The sequence below is a fragment of the Chelmon rostratus genome, chromosome 3 (assembly GCF_017976325.1).
Source record: "Chelmon rostratus isolate fCheRos1 chromosome 3, fCheRos1.pri, whole genome shotgun sequence".
In the NCBI taxonomy this organism is placed as follows: domain Eukaryota; kingdom Metazoa; phylum Chordata; class Actinopteri; order Chaetodontiformes; family Chaetodontidae; genus Chelmon; species Chelmon rostratus.
Window position 1 is genome coordinate 4,982,449 of NC_055660.1, and position 22,730 is coordinate 5,005,178.

At 41.7% G+C, this 22,730-nt stretch overlaps 1 protein-coding gene across 2 annotated transcripts in view; it reads left to right on the plus strand.

Moving 5' to 3' along the window:
• tll1 (tolloid-like 1) overlaps positions 1-22,730 on the plus strand; it is a 45,696-nt gene that overhangs the window by 12,988 nt on the left and 9,978 nt on the right. Inside the window, exons 2-17 of one of the 2 annotated variants that reach the window (XM_041933248.1) lie at positions 4,201-4,323; positions 4,522-4,602; positions 5,238-5,411; positions 5,512-5,629; positions 7,287-7,465; positions 9,030-9,135; positions 10,553-10,677; positions 12,110-12,225; positions 12,469-12,571; positions 13,427-13,543; positions 13,689-13,834; positions 15,154-15,349; positions 15,456-15,581; positions 16,804-16,964; positions 17,053-17,233; positions 18,189-18,311. In XM_041933248.1, coding sequence (XP_041789182.1) covers positions 4,201-4,323; positions 4,522-4,602; positions 5,238-5,411; positions 5,512-5,629; positions 7,287-7,465; positions 9,030-9,135; positions 10,553-10,677; positions 12,110-12,225; positions 12,469-12,571; positions 13,427-13,543; positions 13,689-13,834; positions 15,154-15,349; positions 15,456-15,581; positions 16,804-16,964; positions 17,053-17,233; positions 18,189-18,311 — 2,175 coding nt within the window. The remainder of the gene's footprint in view (positions 1-4,200; positions 4,324-4,521; positions 4,603-5,237; positions 5,412-5,511; positions 5,630-7,286; positions 7,466-9,029; positions 9,136-10,552; positions 10,678-12,109; positions 12,226-12,468; positions 12,572-13,426; positions 13,544-13,688; positions 13,835-15,153; positions 15,350-15,455; positions 15,582-16,803; positions 16,965-17,052; positions 17,234-18,188; positions 18,312-22,730) is intronic. The other variant, XM_041933249.1, reaches the window with a different exon arrangement.

The window sequence follows — 22,730 nt, forward strand, 5'->3', positions numbered from 1 at the left end:
ACCAAACATTTGTTCCAACGCCTGTTCAGACCACATCTTAGTATAATTGCTGGTGTAATTGTGTTATTTCTCTGGCTTTATATGGCACAGACACTCCAACATCAGCCTCTTCAGAGTCAAATAAACCTCTTTTATATATGTCTGCTGTACTTTTCGACCAGTGACTCACTGAATGCAGCTTTTTTTTGTATCTCTTAAATAAGAAACACAAGGGGAACACATTTTATTGTGCTGCAAAATGTGGTATTATCTGAGCATTTCATTACTGTGTAAATAACAGCTGCAGATATGGTGGCATTACAAATTGAGCAATACATGACAAGAGCTGATGTGATTGGTGGCTACCAGCACATCACTGAATGATAGGTCTTTTACAGCTGCACCTGTGCTCTCTGTGTGATGGTATACTTACGAAATCCAACACCTGTTGGTCATGTCCAAGCACGTCAGCAGCAGGAATCCACACTAGCACCTGTGTGTTCTTGCAATTTGATTCAGACAAACAGACACAGTATAATTAAGAATTACAAAGTGCTCTGTTCAATGGCATCAGATGAATTACAGAATAATTACTCAGCAACTATTGGGAAATCCGTTAATGATGTAAGTCATACTGTATGTCGAGCAAAAATGCCAAAATTTCAAGTTTTCAGCTTGTCAGATATGAGGATTTGATGCATTTACTTGTCTTAAATTGTAGTAAACTAATAAACTTTGAGGGATTGGACAATATTTGGAACAAATATTTAAAGGGGTCACTTTGGTCTGTGACCAAATCATTTGAGGATCAATACTATTCTCATGTCACGTTATGTATGCTTAATATGAGCATGGAACAAGCCTGGTTCAGCTGCTGGCTACAGCTTCATATTTACGTCACAAATATGGAAGTGTTATTGATTTTCTCATCTAACTACAGGTTAAAGAAAGAGAGTGAACATAAAAACATATAAGGCATTATACGTGATACATGTTAAAGCCATGTGTAATAATCTTTTTCATGTAAATGTTATTTCTTCAAGGTGAGTAAACAGTTAAGTGTAACACATCGTCGATTCCTGATATATAGTAATATAAGACCACTAAGAAATAATACATTACTGCAGCTCTACCATTTAGATGGGAACACTATTCTCATATTCATATAACCAACTTGTCATATACCACCATTCAGCAGCACACACTTTCAGCCTGTATCTGGTATCATGATTTCTAAACCATCTGTAGTCATTGTGGTTTGCTCCTCACTGCAACAATAGCTCAGATTCGAGCACAATGGCACCCTGACCCCCCATTTCCTTTAGTGGCAATCCTGATTAGCTAAGTGACAAGCTTCTCCCATGCCATTGTTAATGTATTAGTGTCTTGAATCCCCGTGGAGGGCAGTAACTCTGCTCTGCTAATCATTTAGCGATGGTAATCATGCAGTTGTTCATTGTTAGAGGCTGGGAGATATACTGTGTATGTGGGTGGAGAGGGAGGGAGAAAAAATAAAGAAAGTGGGTGAACAAGGGATCCAAGATGGGCTTTGTCTGATGCTGAGGGGTGTGTGACAGAAACACAGCCACATACATATCACAGGTTTCATTCTTGTAGCGCATGATGGTTACTAAAGGTTGAGGATGGGGACTGAAGCATGAGCAGTGGGGAAGGGAAGCTTTTCAGTAAGATGATGAAGAGAGGCAAGCAGATGAGGCATGCTGTGGGAACAGGAGGGATGTTAAGGTTGAGAAAGAAAGTGTTTGTAACGGCCCGTATATACAGTCTCTCGCACACCACCACTGCAAATGTCATTGCAGCAGTCATTTAATGCTTGAATGCACATTTTTGGTATATAATAGATCACTCTGTGCTTTATCTGCTTTTCAGCAAGTGAGAATTCAGAGGTCATTATAAGAAATATTGTGGTGGCAGAGTTTCATTGTTTAGCTCTGAGAATACAGTACTGTCAGGATGTAAATTACTCACATTTAAAGCTGTACTTTGCTTATTTAAACAATATTGAATGATCAGGATTTCACAAGAGAAAACATTGGTTTAAATGGGTCTATTTCATGTAAGCTTCACCCTCTAAAGCTGTCGCTAGTAGGTTTTTCCCTTGCATGCCTGCAGAGCGAGAGATACACCCACTAGCAATAGCCTTAGAGGGCTGCGCCTGCACTCATAGAATCTGGAGTTATGGCACCTAACGAGCATTTCCGCTTGCTGTTGATTTGTCCACAGTGCAGTGTAGTATGTAAAGTACATACTGACGGATAGGTTCACATTTGTTAGGACATTGAAAGAATTACTGTTCGCTGTAACCCTTCAAGTTAATATGGGCGTCCAGCAGTCTGAGTTTGTCAAATCAAGTGGGGATCTTCCAAAGTTACAAATTCTTTCTATGTGTTTCCACAGACAACATTGTCATGCTGAGCAGCAGTAATAACAAAATACCCACTTGATTTGACACAGCAAATGCCTCCTATTAGCTTTGGCTGAGCTTAAAAATGCATTTTTGCGCAGAGTGAGGACTGAGGATTCGGTCCTGTTTGCAGGAACCGTTTCACTGTAGTGTTCACGCAGGCATGTACTCATATTGTTTTAAGACGCACTCGATGAAATGTGAACGTGTCCTTTCACAGTGAGCTTGAGTCACGCTGAGTCTTTTAGACAGATCGTATGGAAAGAGGGAGGAAAGGAAGATGTGAGGATGAGGAGGAGGGGACAGTGGTGCCACTTGCCAAAAGGCTTATACATGGCCTGATATCGGACCACTGTAAGACCACCGGGGTCGGGTGTGTGTGTGTTAGAGAAAGCCCCAGAGAATGGGATTGGGAGGGATGGAGACAAAGCTGCACTAAGCTCTCTGAGCTGATCTCAAACACAAGTTTCTAGTTATTTAAGTGAAGTGTCGGGTGTGTAATTGGACTGAGTGGAACTGTGATACAACAGTGCTGCTATAGCTCAGAGGATCAATAACCAGAGGAATGATGAATAGATGACTTCACCTCTACTGATAATTAAAAAAACACCTGAGCTGCTTCCTGGTGTGTGAATTCTACCAGGATTGCGTGGCAGCTGCTGTAGCCCACTGCCTGAGCTCTGCACTGGAAGTCTTAGTGGATCAAACAGTTTGTACTTGAACTGAGCTCAAACTCTGAAAGTCTGAACAGCCTCGAAAAACAACAACAGCAGGGCATCATTGAGAAAAACACCCTTGTTAGCTGGACGTGATTTTGGTCAGATCCAGTTGTTTTCATGGCCCACATGTTGAAGAAAAGTGGTCAATACGGAGTTTTTGTTATTGTCTTAACTTCTGACTCAAACCGTTGCTGGGACGACCCCTGGTTAATGAGGGAATTTTGTTTTTTACTTTTAATCGTGGTAGTTTCACACGATACTGACACTCATACCTGGAAGCTGCCATAGTACAACCACAATCTGTCCACTGCATCATTTTATAAGGATTTTATGAATGACAAATGCATAATTATCAAACCACAGTCAAAGAGCAAAATGTACTAAATAAAGTTGTTAACTTATGTCTGGAAAATTGGACATTTAACTCACTAACCAAAACAATAGCGGCCAACATGGCTGCCTCCCACCCAGTGTGCAGTGCTCTGGAATTAACAGGAACGATATCGGGATTTTCTTGGTTCCTGTTGGGTCTGTTATGATCTTCTTTTGGAGATAACACAGACCTGAGACCTGAGAACAGGGAAAAAAATAGAAAAGCAAGACCTGAGCAAGTTGGGTCAAGTGTGTGAAGTTAGTGCCGGATGTTTGCTAGTTTTGTTTTTGTTTCCATGGGTTACTGCTATTTATTGCTTCATGTGTCTTTTCAGTTATTTTCTGACATTAATATTTGGCTTTTATTGCATCCTCTCATCTTATTATTACTATGTGATTTCTAAATTGTTGTTTTGTTTTGTCTTCGATATTGTTGCTTTTGTGTGGACCCCAGAAAGACTAGCAACCACTTCATGGAAGCTAATGGGAATCCAAATAGAGAAAAAAGAGTGTGAATCATAAAGAGTGTAAACCAATCACAAACACGCACACTAATCTTGTTCCATTGACGCTTCTTAACTAGACGTATATCAAAATGGACTTTTAATAATAACAAACTTGTCATTTCCAGAGATGATGTTGGTGATTTTTGTGATTCTGCTGTTGATTGTGATCATAACGGAGGGTTTCTCTCTTAACTTCCAGCTGTATTCTGGGGCGACATCGCTTTAGACGAGGAGGACCTGCGCATGTTTCAGATTGACAGGACGATAGACCTGACGCAGCACACACACATGCACACACACTCCCGGCAGGGGCACACATCTGGTAAGTGGACTCAGCATCTCACTCTCACTCGGTAATCATCGTGTAATGCTCTCTCTCACGTTTCCTCTCACATACTCTCTCGCGATCCATCGGCTGCAGAGTAAAGCAGCTTGAATAGGAAGGAAGTGGACGGGGGCCACCTGAGGATATTTATTGTGCATTGTTCGGGTTTTGATTCTTGGCTCTTGTGTGTGTCAGGTGGCCAGGAGGAACATGAAATTTCTAAGAAGAGAGGATCTTTATATCTGCTGCTGGAGAGAATACGTAGGTTTGGCTTCGGTAAGGACCCTAAAATTCACGACACACTCTGAGATCTGTTACCAAAGACACCGTTAAAATGACTGTGACACTTTGAATGCTCTACCAAAGAGGTTTTTGGTTGGTCACTCGCCACTCTAACCATGCAAACTTGGACAAAAAAAAGGTGATGACATGTTCACTGATTGATGACACTTCAAGTCTCTTCAAGCTGATTTTAATGTCATAGTGAAATGAATGGAAGTGAATGGTTGCCTGCCTCCATTTCACTGTTTCGAGTGTTGATGGACCCGACAGTTCAAGACTAATGTATCGTAATGCTCTTTGCATGAGGGCACAGTTGCACCACAGCCACTACTCTACTGACGCACAATTAGATCCACAACTGCAGAATGTTTGAGCCACTTTTTTTTTTTTAGCACAACTTGGTAATTCAGTCTACATTCAAAACCTTTAATTAAATGTTTCATAAATATTGCAGAGCTATATCTGTCTGGGTTTATTACCCTCTGATCTGAGAGCAAACTCCAAAAGGTCACATGTCATAAGAAATAGTGTGATCCAATAATCTCAGAACACATTTCTAAACTGATATTCATAATAATAGACCAGCAACAAAAACTTGGAGTAAAGGTAGACTTTCCTCGCTCTGTTAGACTATCTCCCCAAGAACTCCAGCAAGGGAGCCGCCAGTCCCAAGAGCCAAACTGGGAAAGGTGGGAAGACTGGGAACGTCGTGAAGAGCCGTATTCCCCGAGCGGCCACATCCCGAGCTGAGAGGATATGGCCTGGAGGAGTCATTCCCTACGTCATAGGAGGAAACTTCACCGGTAAGCAACTCCACTGGACTGCTGCCCGTACAGCTCAACAGTAAAACACACACCGACGTGTGATTGTGTAAACGTAGGATGTGAAATGTGTGTGTTGCAGGCAGCCAGAGGGCCATGTTTAAGCAGGCCATGCGTCACTGGGAGAAACAAACGTGCGTGACATTCATTGAGAAAACAGACGAGGAAAGCTACATAGTGTTCACCTACAGACCCTGCGGGTGAGTTCGGCGAATCTCTTCGCGTTTTTCGTGACCGTGTGTGAGTGTGTATGTGTTCAGTGGTGACCTTGTCACAGCAAGAGACGATACGGTCACTCAACAATGGCTCCGCTTTCCTTCCTGTCCTGCTCCTGTTTCCCCATCCCACCAATCACATCGCGCGGTCGAAGTTTTTGTACGTTCGTGCAGTTTTTTTGCTCATACTCTGCAGAAGTGCATTGTTCTGTTGAGTGGCAGCACGGCGGGGTCATAGTGTGTTTGTACAGTGGTGGCACTTCACTGACTGGTTTTCAAGTGGCTGAAATCGGGTTGCTTGGGTTTATCTCTCCACGCTACAGATGGTTGAAAGAGGATGTGTAGGATATTTGATATTAGTGCTGGAAGGATAAGTTGGTAAATTGATTAGTTGAACAGTGAACCAGCAGCAATTGTGATAATCGATTATTTAAAGTCATTTGTCAAGTCATTTGTCACTTTTTACCAACCACAGTTTTGACCCTATCACTGTGTAGAACGCCTGCAGGTCGCTGTGATTATAAAACATATGATGAATACGAACATGTTGTGTGTATACGGGTAGACTAGACTAAGACGCACAGCAGATATTTGATTGAAACCTTTAAAATGGTGTCCAATGGTGCTGTCCAACAATTTGATAAATCCTTGAAAACTTAATGTCCGTATTGATCACAAGTGTAACAAATCAGAAATAGTCAAGACTTAATATTCGAGAAGTTTGGTTTCTTTTGTCTAAATGAAAAAAAAAAACTTTGTAGAAAAACTTCATGTTTCTCAGATAAGATGACAAACAAAAACTATATTTTTGTTGTCAATGTTGAAACTGAAGTATGGCAACGTTTTTTTCATTTTCAATGAAACCCAATCTAAATTTTGATAAGACTTCTGTGGACTTGAAAATAATGTTAAGTCCATTTTGAAATATGATTGATTTTTAAATGTAAATGCCAAAGGAGTGAAAGATCTGCGTGTTAACTGATGATGCCAGTTGTGTCGTGTGCTGTGATAGGCTGCCTACATCAGAGATTAGACACTTTAATCTGATGTATAAATACTCTGCAGCCTGGATGTGCAGCTTGTGTGATACACAGACAGAGAGAGAAATGCAGGAAAATAAGTGATGCTTTACAAAAGAAACTCAGTACATTTGTGGCACCTGTGGGTGAAGTAGTTGTACTGATAACTATAGAGCTGCAAATGCTGGAAGGAAAGACTCTATCTACTCCAGTGACTCCTGATCCTTACCCTGCAATCAGCTCGCTGGATAACTTTAATCAGATTTGTAAGCCTGGCACGGATGTCTCGGCTAACCAGAAAAAGGAATGAGTGTGTGTTAGTGTTCTGTGAGCAGCGATATGTGAATTCTCACAGCTTTTTCACATTGGGTTGTGAAACTGCAGCGTTATCGGAGCGTTGTATGTAAATAAATCCTGCCGCTTTTCCTCTGGTGGACGTAGTACGGGGCAGGAAATCCTGAAAAGACTGTGTGTGTGTGTGTGTGTGTGTGTGTGTGTGTGTGTGTGAGAGAGAGAGAGAGAGAGTGTGTGTGTTAATTCAACACTGCTGATGCTTTTCCCACTGCCAAATGTGTAGTAAAAATCATCCGCCTATCTCCCTGCTACCTACTAATCATTATTAGGTGTTGTTCCTATGTGGGTCGTCGTGGCAACGGGCCCCAGGCTATCTCCATAGGCAAGAACTGTGACAAGTTTGGCATCGTGGTGCACGAACTGGGTCACGTCATTGGCTTCTGGCATGAGCACACGAGGCCTGACCGTGACGATCATGTGACCATCATCCGGGATAACATCCAACCAGGTGAGACTTGGTACCCAGGATGCACCTGGGTTTTTATTAGAATCAGATGTGGACAGCAACTAAGTACATTCACTCAAGTACAAATTTTACTTACCTGGACATGGACTTAAGTTTTTCTTTTCATGTTACTTTATGCTTCTTCTGCTTCCTCAATTACTGTCATTTAGTTACTGGGTACTTTATAGTTTTGCACAAAAACAAAACAAAGAGGGAGAGAGCCTCTCAAATGTGAGAATTTGCTGCTTTTCCTTTTAATAATTTTAATACTTTAAATGTAATTGGGTAATTGTGGTGGCATTTCTCTCGATGTTGAATGAATTTTTACAAACCTAACAATTAGTCAATTAATGCAGAAAATAATCAAAAGATTAATCCATAATGAAAATAATCATTAGTTGCAGACTTATACAAAACAGTTGAAAATAAGTTCCTACTCAACCAACTGCAACATTAAACTGCTGCTTTTGCATTAATGCATGACATAAAAATGTAAATAAAAACAGAATGCAATCATTAGCAAACAAATTGTGTTTACCGACAACAGTTCCTGAGCCCATGTAGTAATCTCCTTTATCCAATCATGTGTTCACAAAGTGGTGAACCTCGCTCCATCCTCGCTTGCGAACGACTGAGCCTTTCCAGGATGCTCCTTTCATGCCCAATCATGATACTATCACCTGCTGCCAATCAGCCTCTTTATCTGTGGAATGATCCAAACAGGTGTTTTTGGAGCGTTCCACATCTTTTCCAGTCTTTTGTTGCTCCTGTCCCAACTTGTTTGAAAAGTCTTGCTGCATCAAATTCAAAATAAGCAGATATTCACAAAAATCAATGAAGTTGATGAGATAAAAAATTCAATATATTCTCTCTATTCTGCTTTCAATTGAGTATATGTTAAAAAGGATTAGCACGTTATCACATACTGTATTATTTATGTTTTACACAGTGTCCCAGCTTTTGTGGTATTGGGGTTGTAATATATAATAACAGTCACATGGAATGTTACACTGCATTGAGTACTTTTACCCTAATACTTAAGTACTTTTTCTTATTGTGCATCAATACTTAAAGAAATTTGCATTTTCAATGCAGGAGCACTTTTTCAGTGTGAACCTGGTATTTTTACTTTAGCAGACGATCTGAATATTCCTGCACCACTGGTTAGAATCATTCAGGGTTGTTTCCAGCTGGAGAGCAGTAAGGACGTTTGTGGATGTTTGTGTAGGTTTTCAAATTCACACTTGTGTCCGGCTCTGTGTGCGTGTGAATGAGGCTTTTAATGACTGTGAAGTCACCTCAAGTCTCTTTTCCTCCCACGCACTCTTCTGCACCACAACCCAATCTGACAGGTGTTAAATCAAAAGACAGAGCAGTGTGTGAGAACTGACCCGAGTTTTTATTTAGAAACATGCTACAGAGCTACATACACTACTCTATTGGACTTCAGTAATCTACTCATTTTAATTATTTTTTTTTTGTGTACAAAACCAAACCATCTAATGCTGCTGTCCTTACATGTATGAAAATGTGTGTGTATTTGTATGTGAATATGTGTGGTTCCCAGGCCAGGAGTATAACTTCCTCAAGATGGAGCCAGGGGAGGTCAACTCTCTCGGGGAGCCGTACGATTTTGATAGCATCATGCACTACGCCAGGAACACCTTCTCACGGTAACCCGCGGCACAACCACTTCACTCATGTTAAATTTACAAAACAGAGCCGACACTCAATCTGCTGAAACAGATGTTTCTCAACTTTAAAGTCAGCTCCGTGATTTTGAGAAGCAGTGGCCGTTTTGCATGTCTCTGTGTGTTGACTTTGTTTGGTGTTGTGGGGTGGAGCTGACAGTCAGAGCTACGCCTGAACAATTTTCATCACCCAGGGCGAGTTAAGGTTCAACATGTTAACAATTAAGATAGAAAGAGTTGCAACTGTTCCTTTCCTGTGCACACAATGAATTACAACCTACAGATGCTTTTTAGATTAACTGTATTTATCACCATTATTGCTCTGCATGAACAACACTCTACTTTTATAAAGTGACTAATAAGCTACAGTATAGCAAACAAAACAGATCAGGTGCGTAGTTTGCTTCATTTGTGTCCTGCCCATGTGTGTTCTAAACATGTGTCGACAGAATGCTACAGAAAACAAATTCTAAGACAGCCAGAGTGTGTAATTATGTATAAACTGCTAATGTTTTGGTTCCCACTGTTTACTACCTGCTCAGCACCAAACAGCGGGCGGACACAGTTAGCGAGTAGCTGGTGAACATGATGGAGCGTTTAGCAGCTAAAAGTCAGATACAGTGCATCCCTCAAGGGGTGGTGGAGACCAAAAACAGAGCTAAAAGCGGCGAATATTAGATTTACATTCCCTGTGTGGCCATAAGCACGACTCCATGTTATGTTTGCAAGTTGTTTGCACTGTTCCCATTGGCCAGAAAATCAGTTATTGCAGGTTTAACTCATTTTCAGAGACCTGAAAGGCCAATAAATTACACAGTATTTCACAAAAAAAGGCAAAATATTAGAGAAAAGTCTAGATAAACACAATTTTGTGCAGCAAAGGATGTTTTTTCCACTTTATCATTTTGATAATGACCTGCTAGACTCATCCTGCACGCCATTGTGGGGGTCTCGACTCTGAGGTTAGAAACTGCCAAGTTCGAGTGTCTGAGTTTGCTGTTCACTAGTGCAGTAAAACTGATGAAAACTTTTCAGCATCCTGAAATCTTTTCCTATGTTTGAAACATCTCCACCGTCTGAAATCAGCCAGTTAATTGGCAGTGAGAGCCGTCACGGGTTCACTTTACATGCTTTCCTTGTGAGGATACATTTTAATCCGTGCCATACCTACTGTCATAGCCCCTCCTATTCCCTATACTCAGCTCCGACTCACATTAGAAGAAAACACAAACACAACATCAGTGGGGCGATCAGTATTTGCATGGAGGTCATATTGCTCTTACAACATAAATTGTATTATTCTGTTTTGAAGCAAAACGTGTGTGTGTTGTAATCTTTTATTTGATTTCCTCGAAATCTGAGCATGAAGCGTGTTAAATCTTTCTTTTCCTCCCTGAAGGGGGATGTTCCTCGACACCATCCTTCCATCCAGAGATGAAAATGGGGTCCGGCCTGCTATTGGTCAGCGGACCAGGCTCAGTAAAGGAGACATTGCACAGGCAAGGAAGCTGTATAGATGTCCAGGTACTGATATATTTACTATGAGACCACCATGTGTATGTGTGTCTGTGTGTGTGCTGTTGAAAAAAGAAGATGACCTCTTTGGCGTGAAATTTTCCCGCCCCGGCATCCTCCAAGGCACAGAGGTGAAGTTGAGTAATTTGTTTTTCCATGTGTTCCTCTGTTTTTGGGTCTCACACACATCACACACACTCTTCCCATAAGTTCTTGCGCACACCCGTGCTCTTCTGGCGTCCCCTCAGTCCCCGTTGTACGGTTCTGACGTGATCTGGATCTGCTCTAAAGTCGAGCTGTGCAATAATGTCGCAGAGGTTTACGATCGCAAATGCTGCCATCCCATCTTGGCCCACACACATGTGCACATCCCCAAGACGAGTTCACATTTAAGGTCATCATGTGCACATGATGTTCTGTATCTGAGACAAACATTAGATAATATCTGTCATCATTCTTGTCTACTTAAACTCACCAAAGTCACTGTTTCATAGTGTTTTTGTGTGTGTATTATTCATTTTCACTGATTTATCTGAGAATATGCAAGTATGTTGTTTATTTTATTTGTTAATGTTAATAACTCCATAAATATTACAGTATATATAGGTTCATCCGTTTTCATTCTAGAGAGAGAGAAAGACTGTGTTTGTGTGTCCCAGCTGGAAATAGATACAACTTCAACCTTATAAGGTCACATTTGAGTGATACCATATTCACTGACAGATGAACAGAGCCCCAGGGCATTGTGGGGGAAAACAGCATGCATGATGGGATAGGAGGGGCACATTTGGCTAACCTCCTTTCGAGAGGGAGCGAGAGCGTTAAACTCAGAATGTGCAATAAAGGGAGCAATATCGTCTGATAATTTTCCGCAAATTCCCGTCGAGCCGTAATTGTTTTCTTTGTTGTCTTCATCGTGATCAATTTAAAGTCGGTCACTCTTGTTCACTTACAGAAAATGACCCTACAGCTGGGGAATGTTTAATGTTTCTGCTAAATGGTGATGAGGCTTAATGACTGTGGTCGGACCTCACATGTGTACCAATACACACAGGAATACAAACACGCATACTGCAGCCTCCAACACGCAAACCTCAAACAAGCCAAAGACAACATGAAACATGAGTTTGTTTGGGAGGGTAATTTTAGTTCCTCTACTGGTTCCTGAATCAGGAATCCTGTACATGTCTAACAGTTTCCAGATATTATAGACATAAACTTTGGCAGAGCGTGTCTGAGGCTGTTGGTTTGACAAAATAGATGTAGTATATTTATTTTGGTAAATTGGCAGTAAAAGATTGAGAATGATAAAGCCATGTGTTCTTTAGTAATGTACCGATTCTAAGTATCAGCACACAGCTGAAAGGATTATGCACAACAGCAGGACTCACCACAAAAATGTAACTCCATCTGCGTGTGTGTGTGTGTGTGTGTGTTGCAGCATGTGGAGAGACGCTCCAAGAGTCAACGGGCAACTTCTCGTCTCCTGGTTACCCCAACGGATACCCGTCATACACACACTGTGTCTGGAGAATATCTGTTACACCTGGAGAAAAGGTGCGCACACACACACACGCACACACACTGTGTAAGCAGATTTATGTCCCCACAAAACAAGTAATACATGTTCACATGCTCACACACACAGTGGCACAGCTACAATAAAAAACTGCTGACGGTCTGACTGTATATTGATTATATCTTAACATCACAGGTACCACCCTCTCCCTCTTTTGTGCCTCTTCTCGGTCTGCAAACATTCATATTGCATATATTAAACATAAAATTTTTCTCCTCCAGATCGTTCTTAACTTCACCACCATGGATCTGTATAAAAGCAGCCTGTGTTGGTATGACTACATTGAGGTTCGGGATGGCTACTGGAGGAAAGCTCCACTGCTTGGTGAGAGCAAGAGAGGACAACCCAAACGAGAAAACACAGCAGAATACAGAAACATACTTCAAATACAGAAAGAAACAATCAAATACAGAAACGTGTTGTAAGTGGTACAGACGACAACAGTAACTGTTTCCAGGGGACGCTAAAAAGTGACGAACATGTCTGGGACTGGCTTGATTCCATGGTTTGGGACTCATGAAGTTATTGACGTTGAGTTTCTGTAAGTGTTGGTGGAAAATGAAATAAACTGCTGCAGCCGTTTTCGGGCGTGTTCATCATTTTTTAGTGTCCCCTGGAAACAAGTTCCTGTTGTCATCTGTGCTACTTGCAGAGTTGCTGTTTTTGGTTGTGTTTTCTTACTTTTACACATGTGTTCTCAAATTGGAAATTATGTTTTCTTAATTAGCTTGTATTTTTTTTATACCTGCATGTGTTTTGTCTAGTTGTATTGCGTTGAGCTCTCAGGGCCACCGTAGTGAGGCCATAGTCAGGTGGACAATAGCTCACTATCACTCACATATCATATAAAATGTATCTAAATGGCCAATGCATTGTTTTGCCAGCTGAGTTGCAGCAAAATTTGAACCAGGATCAAACTTTTTTGCCAAATCATTCTGTATAATTTTGCCAGAGCTGTACGAACATGCACTGACATGACAGAGGAGGCTGTGTTTTATGATGCACGGCTATTGTCAGTCTGAACACAGACTCTTAAGAGGAAGAAGTGCTATAAGGTTTAGAAGTGTGTTTCTCAGATATTTCACATCACATTTCGCAGGCTATATTTCATCAACATCAACAACTGGACAACACAGTTCTGAATCTTACAGGGTTTGTTCTTATGTGTGCGTTTTACAGGCAGGTTTTGTGGAGACAAAGTTCCTGATGTCTTGATCTCCACTGACAGCAGGATGTGGATTGAGTTCCGCAGCAGCAGCAACTGGGTGGGAAAAGGCTTCGCTGCTATTTATGAAGGTAACACATCTTCTTTAGAAACAAATAAATAATAAATGAATGCATTGTAATTGGCATGATTTATACATACATGTGTTTCAGGTGTTGTTGGTCAGTGCAGTTAATGCTAATCTGTCCTGTCTGTCCGTCCGTCTCTCCTGTGCAGCCATCTGTGGAGGCGAAATCACCAAAGACTCAGGACAGATTCAGTCTCCCAACTATCCTGATGACTACAGACCCTCCAAAGAGTGTGTGTGGAGGATCACTGTGTCTGAGGGATACAATGTCGGGCTCAGCTTCCAGGCCTTCGAGGTGACTCACTCCTTATGTGTGTGTGTGTATGTGTGTGTATGTGCTCACTCTCGTGGTTGTGTGTGTGTGTGCTCAGGAATGTCTGGGTCAAATTTCACGCTCTTATAGCTGCTAGGAAGTTAATAACAGTGATGTGCTGTGCATGTGTGTGAGTGTGCGTGTGTGTGTGTGTGTGTGTGTGCGTGTGTGAGAGAGAGAGAGAGAGTGTACAGACACAGCAGGCCGTTAAGGATTAGTTTTGTAGTTTAAACACTGTAAAAATGTCAGTTTGCTAAATGACTCAATCTGTCTCCAACCTGATTTCACACATGTAAGGTCAAAGGACAAAGTTCAAGTTTACACAGGAGCTGAGATCAACCAGCCTCAGACACTATCTTTGTTCTCTACTGTTCTACTGTTTTATTCTATCCTGTTCTATGCTCTATTTTGTTCTATTTTTTTGTCCTGTTTCCTGTTCTGTTCTACTCTGTTCTTTTCTATACTGTTCTCATCTGTTCTGCTCCTTTCTGCTTTAATCTATTCTGATCTTTATGATACTGTTCAGCTCTGTAATATTCTGTTCTTTTCTATTCTCTTCTGTTCTGCCCTTTTCTATTTTATTCGAATCTCATCTTTTTAAAGCTGTTCTGTTCTCTAATATTCTGTTCTGGTCTATAATCTTCTGTTCTGTTCTATTCAGTTCTGTTCTGATCTTTTCTCTACTGTTCTGTTCTGTAATATTCTGTTATTTTGTATTCTATTTTCTGTTCTGTTCTGCTCTTTTCTATTTTATTCTAATCTATTTTTTGATGCTGTTCTGTTCTGTAATCTTCTGTTATGTTCTGTTGTATTCTATTTGCTGTTCTATTACCTTTTCTACTCTTTTCTGATTTATTCTGTTCTGATCTTTTCAATACAGTTGTATTCTGTTCTTCTTTTCAAATGTGTTCTACTCTATTCTATTCTATTTTTATTCTATTCTACTGTACGTCTGCTTATTCTTGGACCAGCTGCTGCAGGTCCACTGATGATGTTAAAGGATAGAGGGGTGTTTTTCAACCCTGTCATTATTTTTCTAGTTTTGGCAAACATTTCTTTTTGTGCATCATATTATTTTGCTCACAGACCTTATTGATGAAAACTGAGGGGTAGTAACATCGGTACAGTGGAGGAAGCATCATGAGCACCACTGACAAAGGAAGCATTGTGGTGCTGCTCAAAACACCAGATGTGTTACGTCACAGAGATATTTGATGTTGACAGTGACGAGCAGGATGGATGTTATATATTCACAGCAGTTTTGTGTATCTCACTGTAAACCCACATGAATGTTTTCGTAGATCGAGAGGCACGACAGCTGCGCTTACGACTACCTGGAGGTCCGAGACGGCCCTCTGGAGACAAGCCCTCTGATTGGTCGATTCTGTGGCTACGACAAACCGGAGGATGTGCGCTCCACCTCGCACACGCTGTGGATGAAGTTTGTCTCCGACGGGACGGTCAACAAGGCCGGCTTTGCTGCTAACTTTTTCAAAGGTGTGTGTGTGTGTGTGTGTGTGAGTTGATCGTGTTTGTCTCAGATGGCTTTTAACCAAAGCATTCTTTATGTGTGTGCAAATACGCTCTGACGTGTGTTTTTCAGAGGAGGATGAGTGTGCCAAGCCAGACAATGGTGGATGTGAACAGAGGTGTGTAAACACTCTCGGCAGCTTCAAGTGTGCCTGTGACCCGGGCTACGAGCTAGCTCCTGACAAGAAGAGCTGTGAAGGTAACTGTGTGTGTGCGTGTGTGTCTGTGTGTGTGTGGAATGCTGATTTCATGTTTGTATGTGCATTCCTTTGTATGCCTCTGTGTGTTTCTGTAGGATATGAGTCTAAGTCATCCGAAAAAAAAACATCCGAACTGCTTCCATCAACAGGAAAAAACATCTCTCTGACACAAAGCCACATGCTTCGCTGTTCCAATGCCACAAATGCTGTGAAGGTCCTTTAATCCCACGAAATAAATTAACTACCCGTAATGACCCACATACTGAAACAAGCCACTTATGACGCAGAGGGAGAAAATGCTTTGCTAGTGGAATATCCAAAATGTGGTTTTGCTGTGTATCTTTGAAGAGCAGTCGTTCTTTTGGCGTCCCCAGTGAATAAATGTGTGGGAAAATGATGCAGAATGTGGATTTTCAGCTTCTAAGTCTGTAGACACAATCGCAGTTACATTTGGACTCATTCTTATAAGGTGTTTCACCATGCCTACCCTTAAAAAATGAAGGTGTTATGAAGGAGAGGTAGGAGGTCAAACACAACAACAGTGAATATGATCAAGAGAAATAATACAGCATTGTAAGAAATTGAGTTGATGCTTGAGGAAAACGTGTTTAGCTCACAGGTGTTTTTGAGTGACTTGCATCAGGTCACGTTCGTACTTCCCCTTGAAATGAGCGAGCGTCAGTAACTGTGACTTCCCACACACATTGAACTTTTCCTTTGAGCTGAACCTGGTTCCTCTATGACAAATATTCCCAGTGGCATCATCAGTAGAAGCAGAGTCTGCAGCCGACGACGACCCTGTTTGTCCTCCACATTCCATGCTTGACTACGTCATATCAGAAATACAACCCTGACTAAAATCAGTGCAGCATACAACTGTGTTCATTAACAATGTGGCACCAAAATCTGCTCATTGCACACAACCAGCTGCTCAAACATGTTGGGGAAATTTTGGATTTGACGGGTTCCAGTTGGTGGAGCCTAGAACGCAATCATTTCGAACTTTAAAAAGCAGTGCATTTCAAACCTAAATTGTCAAAGCAACTGGCTGAGCTCCAGATTCACCACCGCCCGCTAATGTACAATGCGGTTTGGCAGGGTCAGGGCAACCCTCCTCCCACTACAGTGTAAAGTAAAACAGATCAAAATTCCCACTTTTTATATGCAGTTTGGTCCTTGTGTGCTGCGTTTTCTGTGTCTGAATTGTTTGTGTGTTTCCAGCGGCATGTGGCGGCCTTCTCTCTAAGCTGAACGGGACCATCAGCACCCCCGGTTGGCCTAAAGAGTATCCACCCAACAAGAACTGTGTGTGGCAGGTGGTTGCTCCCACTCAGTACCGCATCTCCATGCAGTTTGAGGCCTTCGAGCTGGAGGGAAATGAGGTGAGCGTGTTCAAAGGAAAGATGAGATGCTAATGCTAATCTTAGTAGATGTGGATGTGTGTTACAAGACCCTTATTTGCGTGTTTAGGTGTGTAAATACGACTACGTGGAGGTGCGGAGCGGCCTGTCATCCGACTCGAAGCTGCATGGTAAATACTGTGGCACTGAGGTCCCCGAGGTCATCACGTCCCAATACAACAACATGAGGATTGAGTTCAAGTCTGACAACACTGTTTCAAAGAAAGGCTTCAAGGCTCACTTCTTCTCAGGTAAGACACCTGTGTTACATCTGTGTGTGTGTGTGTTTGTCAGGGGTGGGCAGAGTAGTGCCTTTTGTTTGGAACAAACTGAGCTCACAGACGGACAATGAAGAAGTTTATTATGCTGGAGGATCTGTTTGAGAAGCTTCTTGTATGGATATTTGAGTACTTTAATTTCCCTGAAGACCCAGATGAAGTCCAGAAGCCTTTATGCGTTGGTCTGACAATTATTTTGTTCTTTATACTACAAGTGTTGCTTAAGTTTTGACCTCTTTGGACTTCTTCCCTTCATGCACCTTGGAAGTCAGTGAAGTTGTGGCAGAAATCCCTACTTTGCTTCTACGATATCTTAATTTGTGCATGAAACTGGTTCATGACTGGAATTCATTGTAACTGACAGAAACCAAAGCTGCTGCCGTAAAGCTGCTGCAAACGTTGACACCCAGTGTTTTCCTGGTGTTTAGCGTTTGCCCAGAAAATGTCGTCACTGGGTGTTCACTGCGATCTTCCATCGCTATAATAAAACTGATTTTAGATTAACCTGCAGCAGCCCCCCCAAATTGTTTTTGAATGTAAATTGCCAACGTTTTGTTAACTTGGCTTAATTGAATCTGTTCTGTTAATTAATTTTATCTACAACAATCATCCTTACTGATCAATGTGTGGTTCAAATAGTTAGGTTTAAACTAGAAAACTTAAGGTTAAGGAAGGATCATGGTGAAACATCACAAAGCCAACTGCTGGTTTTGTGTCTTCTGCCCACCTCCGCTGTGTGTGAATTTGTGTGTATGTCTGCTTGCATAGTCATTGTGTATTTGTGGAAGTATCCATATGTGTGTGCATCCCCCTGTGTTTTTCTGCCTGTGTACATGTGTTGTGTCTGTCTGTCATGCTGTGTCTCCTGAGCCTCCACCGGCTCTCCGGCCTCCTGCACCCACCCTGCGCTCTGCCCTCTCTCCCTCAGACAGGCCGGCTCTGTGTCCAGAGCGTATGATTGTGTTTGAGTCATGCCGGGACATAAAGCGCGGCCGCTCTCCCGCTCGTGGCCACGTCAACAACAAGCCGGCAACCTCGTCAAAGGTCAGAGGTAACATGACCTCACAGTCGGTCTCTGATTGGCTCCGGTCCACCGTGTGATGAGGGAATGGATGGATCCTGTTTTAAATGGCGTGGATCGTTGTTGAATCCATTCTCCTCCAGATGGAAACATGTGCTTTGTCCCAGTTCCATGTTGCATACAAATAGTAATGAGTGTGAACTAGGGATGCGTGATATTAATATCCATCAACTTTAGGTAAGAGTTATAACATAATTCATATTTCTGTGGTCTGAATTCATGAGGTCAAGCTGCAGATTTATATCATTTTGTATACGCTTGCTATAATTTGATACATTTTTATACAATGTATCTGTTATTGTTTACAGAAGGTACACAAGAAGTGAATGTACCATACTGTGTGCAGTAAAATGAAAGAATTAATGGAAGTCAATCAATCTGCAACTTTAGGTAGCTACAGCCAGTTTCAGATTTGGAAATCTTTTACTTTTTTATTGTTTTTTTTGTGTTCCAGAAATGTCACAACTACCCACAATTTATTTCAAATTTAAATGAACTGAATTCAATTAAAGCAGTAAGTATGCAGCATGGAATTGGGACACAGCTATGATTCACAAAAACACAACAAATACCCCCTCCTCGCCGTTGCAGGGATGAATTTGTTGGATGTTAGCATCACAATAACGACTTTAGGAAGTTGCCCCGATGAGAAGATCCAAGTTTCTCTTTACTTTTCTCTAAAATTCCCAGTAACTAAAAGGGAAATGATGAAACTGATCCAAAAGGCAACTTCAGCGTAACACTTTGGCCTTTTCCTCCTCCGTCAGAGGAAGTGAAGCTGTCAACTGATTGAGCTCCGCAGAAATCAACTACCTGCAGAACACCTGGGAAACGTAGTTAAACCGCTCAGTGGAGCGTGAGTTCACAGAGAAATTACTTACTCAGATTATAGATAATTTGTGTGTGTGTGTGTGTGTGTGTGTGTGTGTGTGTTAAAAGTTGCTGTGTGAGTGGCTTTGCTATTGTCAGAAGCTTCCAGGGATAGCTTTTGGTTGGCAAAGATCCAGCAGCTTTAGGGAGGTCCCTTCGGCCTCCCACACACTTCTAATCCATGTGAGAGTGCATGTGTGTGTGCGTGCGTGTGTGCACGTGGACATTGTGTGCTTGACCTGAAGAAAGCTACAATGAGCACTGTGTAGCATCAACTGCAAAGCTTCTTAGCCTGTGATAGGGTGAGACGGAGCCCACAATAGCACTGTAATACCACATCAGACACAGACAAACACACACACACACACACACACACACACACACACACACACACACAGCAAGAGAGAGAGGGAGAGAGGAGGATTTAGTGGTTTCATTAAAAGCAGATCTAGTTTGATTCACAAGCTCTTGAGTTGAGGTGAGACTCGGCGTCTGTGTCTAATCTCACATCTCTTTATAGGAATCTGTCTCTCACTAGTCACAAACACACTCTTCTGTCTCCCACACTCTGCCTGTCTGCCTGTGCGGTCATCTGAAAATCCCCACCTTTCCGTTTCTGTCTCCGACACCATCACTGTTGTCAACGTGGCGCCCCCCCCCCCCCTGCACGGAGCGAGTCTTCCCTGCTCACTCCAGCTCCACCCTGTGAGCCGCTCGGTTCCTCCGGTGTTCAGCTTGACTAAAGGGCCTTTGTCATCACCCAGCCACACTGAGGAGGCGCCAGGTGGTTGGAAGAAGCCGCAAATGAAAGGATGAGGGCGAGAAAATGAGCAGGAAGCGAGAAAACAACTCAGCTGTTTTGGTCCTTTCAGTTTTTGTTTTAAGTCTATAGATATTTTTACCTTTTGACCTTTAACCTTGGGTCAGTCATTATATGCTGCAACTTTGCAGAGAACTTTATATAAGTTGTTGTGAGGATCCCTAATTTTCCAAAACCTCCAAATATGGGCTTGATTTTTTGGAAATGTGTATAAAACATTTCACAAGACATCTGGAAGTCTTAGGTTTGAATATTTCGCTCACTATAAACATTAATTAGCTTCAATGCAGGTATGAGATGCTGATTTTGAGTATGAGTGATACTAGCAGACTGCGTGGCGAGGGTCAGGTGAGAGGACTGACACCAGGGGCCACGATGGTCAACATGAAGCTAGCTTGGCTCTGTCTAAATATAATAAAATCTGTGTACGAGCACATCAGAGCTCACTAATTAGCACTTCATTTGTTTAATCTGTGCAACGGGAAACAACAAGTGGTGGTTTTTATGTGCCAGACTGTCTCTCGGTCAGGCACAGCGACTTCCTGTTGTCATAACCGCAGGCGGCATTTTAGACGTTTTTGGTGGGGGGATTTTGTTACCTTTTAAAGCTAGGCTTATGCTATGCTAAGGTTAGATGACCTGCTGCTGGCTAGAACTTTATACATAAAAACAAAGTCTCTCACTTCTTAAAACTTTTCTTTCACGTTTAAGCTTTTGGAAATGTTTGATATATGTTCTATTTATACAGTTTTTATTCTTATGTATTGAATCTTAATTTCATTCTGTTGTCTTCCTCTATGCTAATGCCTTTGGCCTTTTTCCTTTTTTATCTGCTTTATCTGGTTTCATCTTTTGTAACATTGTTATGAAAAGTGCTCTATAAGTAACATTTATTATTATTACTGAGCATACAGACATGAGAGTGGTATCGAGCTTCTCCTTCATATCTCAGCAAGTACACAAATTTGGTGCATTCCCCTGAAATGTTGATCAATTCTAATGTTTTAAATGCCTCATTATAACACATATTTAATTTTTTTTGCCTAATTTAAACCTAAAACAGTTCAGTCTGTAATTATTTGAGTCAAGAGAGGTATTAATTAGCAAAAAGAAAAGAAAAGATCATGATGAGCAACGATTTTATATACAGCAGCGAGGCTGCTCATGAAAATCAGTTCTCCTTGTTTGTATGCAAATTTATGGAGCAAAAATCAAATTATTCATGGGGGGAATTTGTGGTCTACATTCAGGCGTCACCATGACAACCTAATGGCCCACATATCCTACCGTGACCGGGTGGACATAAAAAGTCACACAGAAGTAGGTCTCCAGTATCTTTCTAAAGGCTCAGAAGATCCGAACGTGATGACAGAAGCTCTCCTCACATTTAACGGTTTCCCTTCAGTTGGCTGGGTGAACACATCAGGCCGATGCAGCTGCGGTGGTCTGGCCCGCAGAGAGCACAGCTGATCTGGAAACAGCTGTTATGGTCAGGGAAGATTCAGAGCCAAGGCCAGAGGTTGACCACAGAGAAACCATAACCATGAACCCAAAGAGCAGCACAGAGACAGTTTTACAGGCCAACAGAACCACACACACACACACACACACACACACACACTAACTAACTTAACCCTTTGTAGTTGTTTGTTGCTGCCTTAGCGCTAACTTTAGTTATTGGTTTCTTTTATTATACTTCCCCCTAACCTTTCTTTTGGAAATCTTTCCATGTTAGTATTTCAAAACACTTGGGCTGCAGACAATATTTACAGCTGTGATGGCCACTCCCCCATAGTTACTGTTGCCATGCCGTCAAGCTTTCCATTGTAGCATGGCACATATACATTATAGAATGACAGCAGCAGCAGATTTACTACTTGAAATACTTAGTAATTCATGAAACAATGGGTCCCTGATTCCACACAGAGGCTTTTTGTTCCTAGCCAGCGGCTATCCATCTCGGCAGTTAAAATAAGAGCTAAACAGTTTGGTTATTAACGTCAGAATCAACTAAACGTGGGTTCTCGCTGACTCACTTTAAAGCAAGAACCCTGTTAAGGATCTTAAAATTGTATGTGATGCATGTCTACATGCATCACGTAAAGCTAAAAGACTGGGTCTAAAGCTACATGTCCCGGGTAGAAAGTCAGCATACTCACAAACTATGTAGACGACATGTGAATAGAGGTGCAGCTTTGTTCTTATATTGCAAACAACACTGAGATTTATTTACGCTTTGAAGCTCCTTGTAAAAGTATAGAAGTATATGTCCCTGTCACTCATAGGACGAGAAAAGGCTTTGATGAATGTGGATTTTGCAAAAGTATCTCACCACCTCTAATGATGTAAAGTACAGTAACAGTAGTGTTCAGGACCAGCTCCCTCACAGTGGGTGTGTCGCTCCTGAACTGGGCTTTTCTTAAGGTAACCTGTAACATCACAAAATAATGTAGTAATGAATTGGAAAGCTAGTGAACCAGGTATGCAGATTACAGACAAACAGACGTGTTTTAATGGTTTAAGAAATGTGAAAATGCAAAGCTTGACAGGCCTGTTACGCCTAGAAACAGCTGCTAAGCTACGATCGGACGGTCGCTGGCTGGGGGAGGAGTCAATTAACCATATCTTTAACTCTCAACCTTTTAACAAAAACTTCACAAGTGAATAATGAACTTTGTCTTGCAGTCTTACAGTTGTTC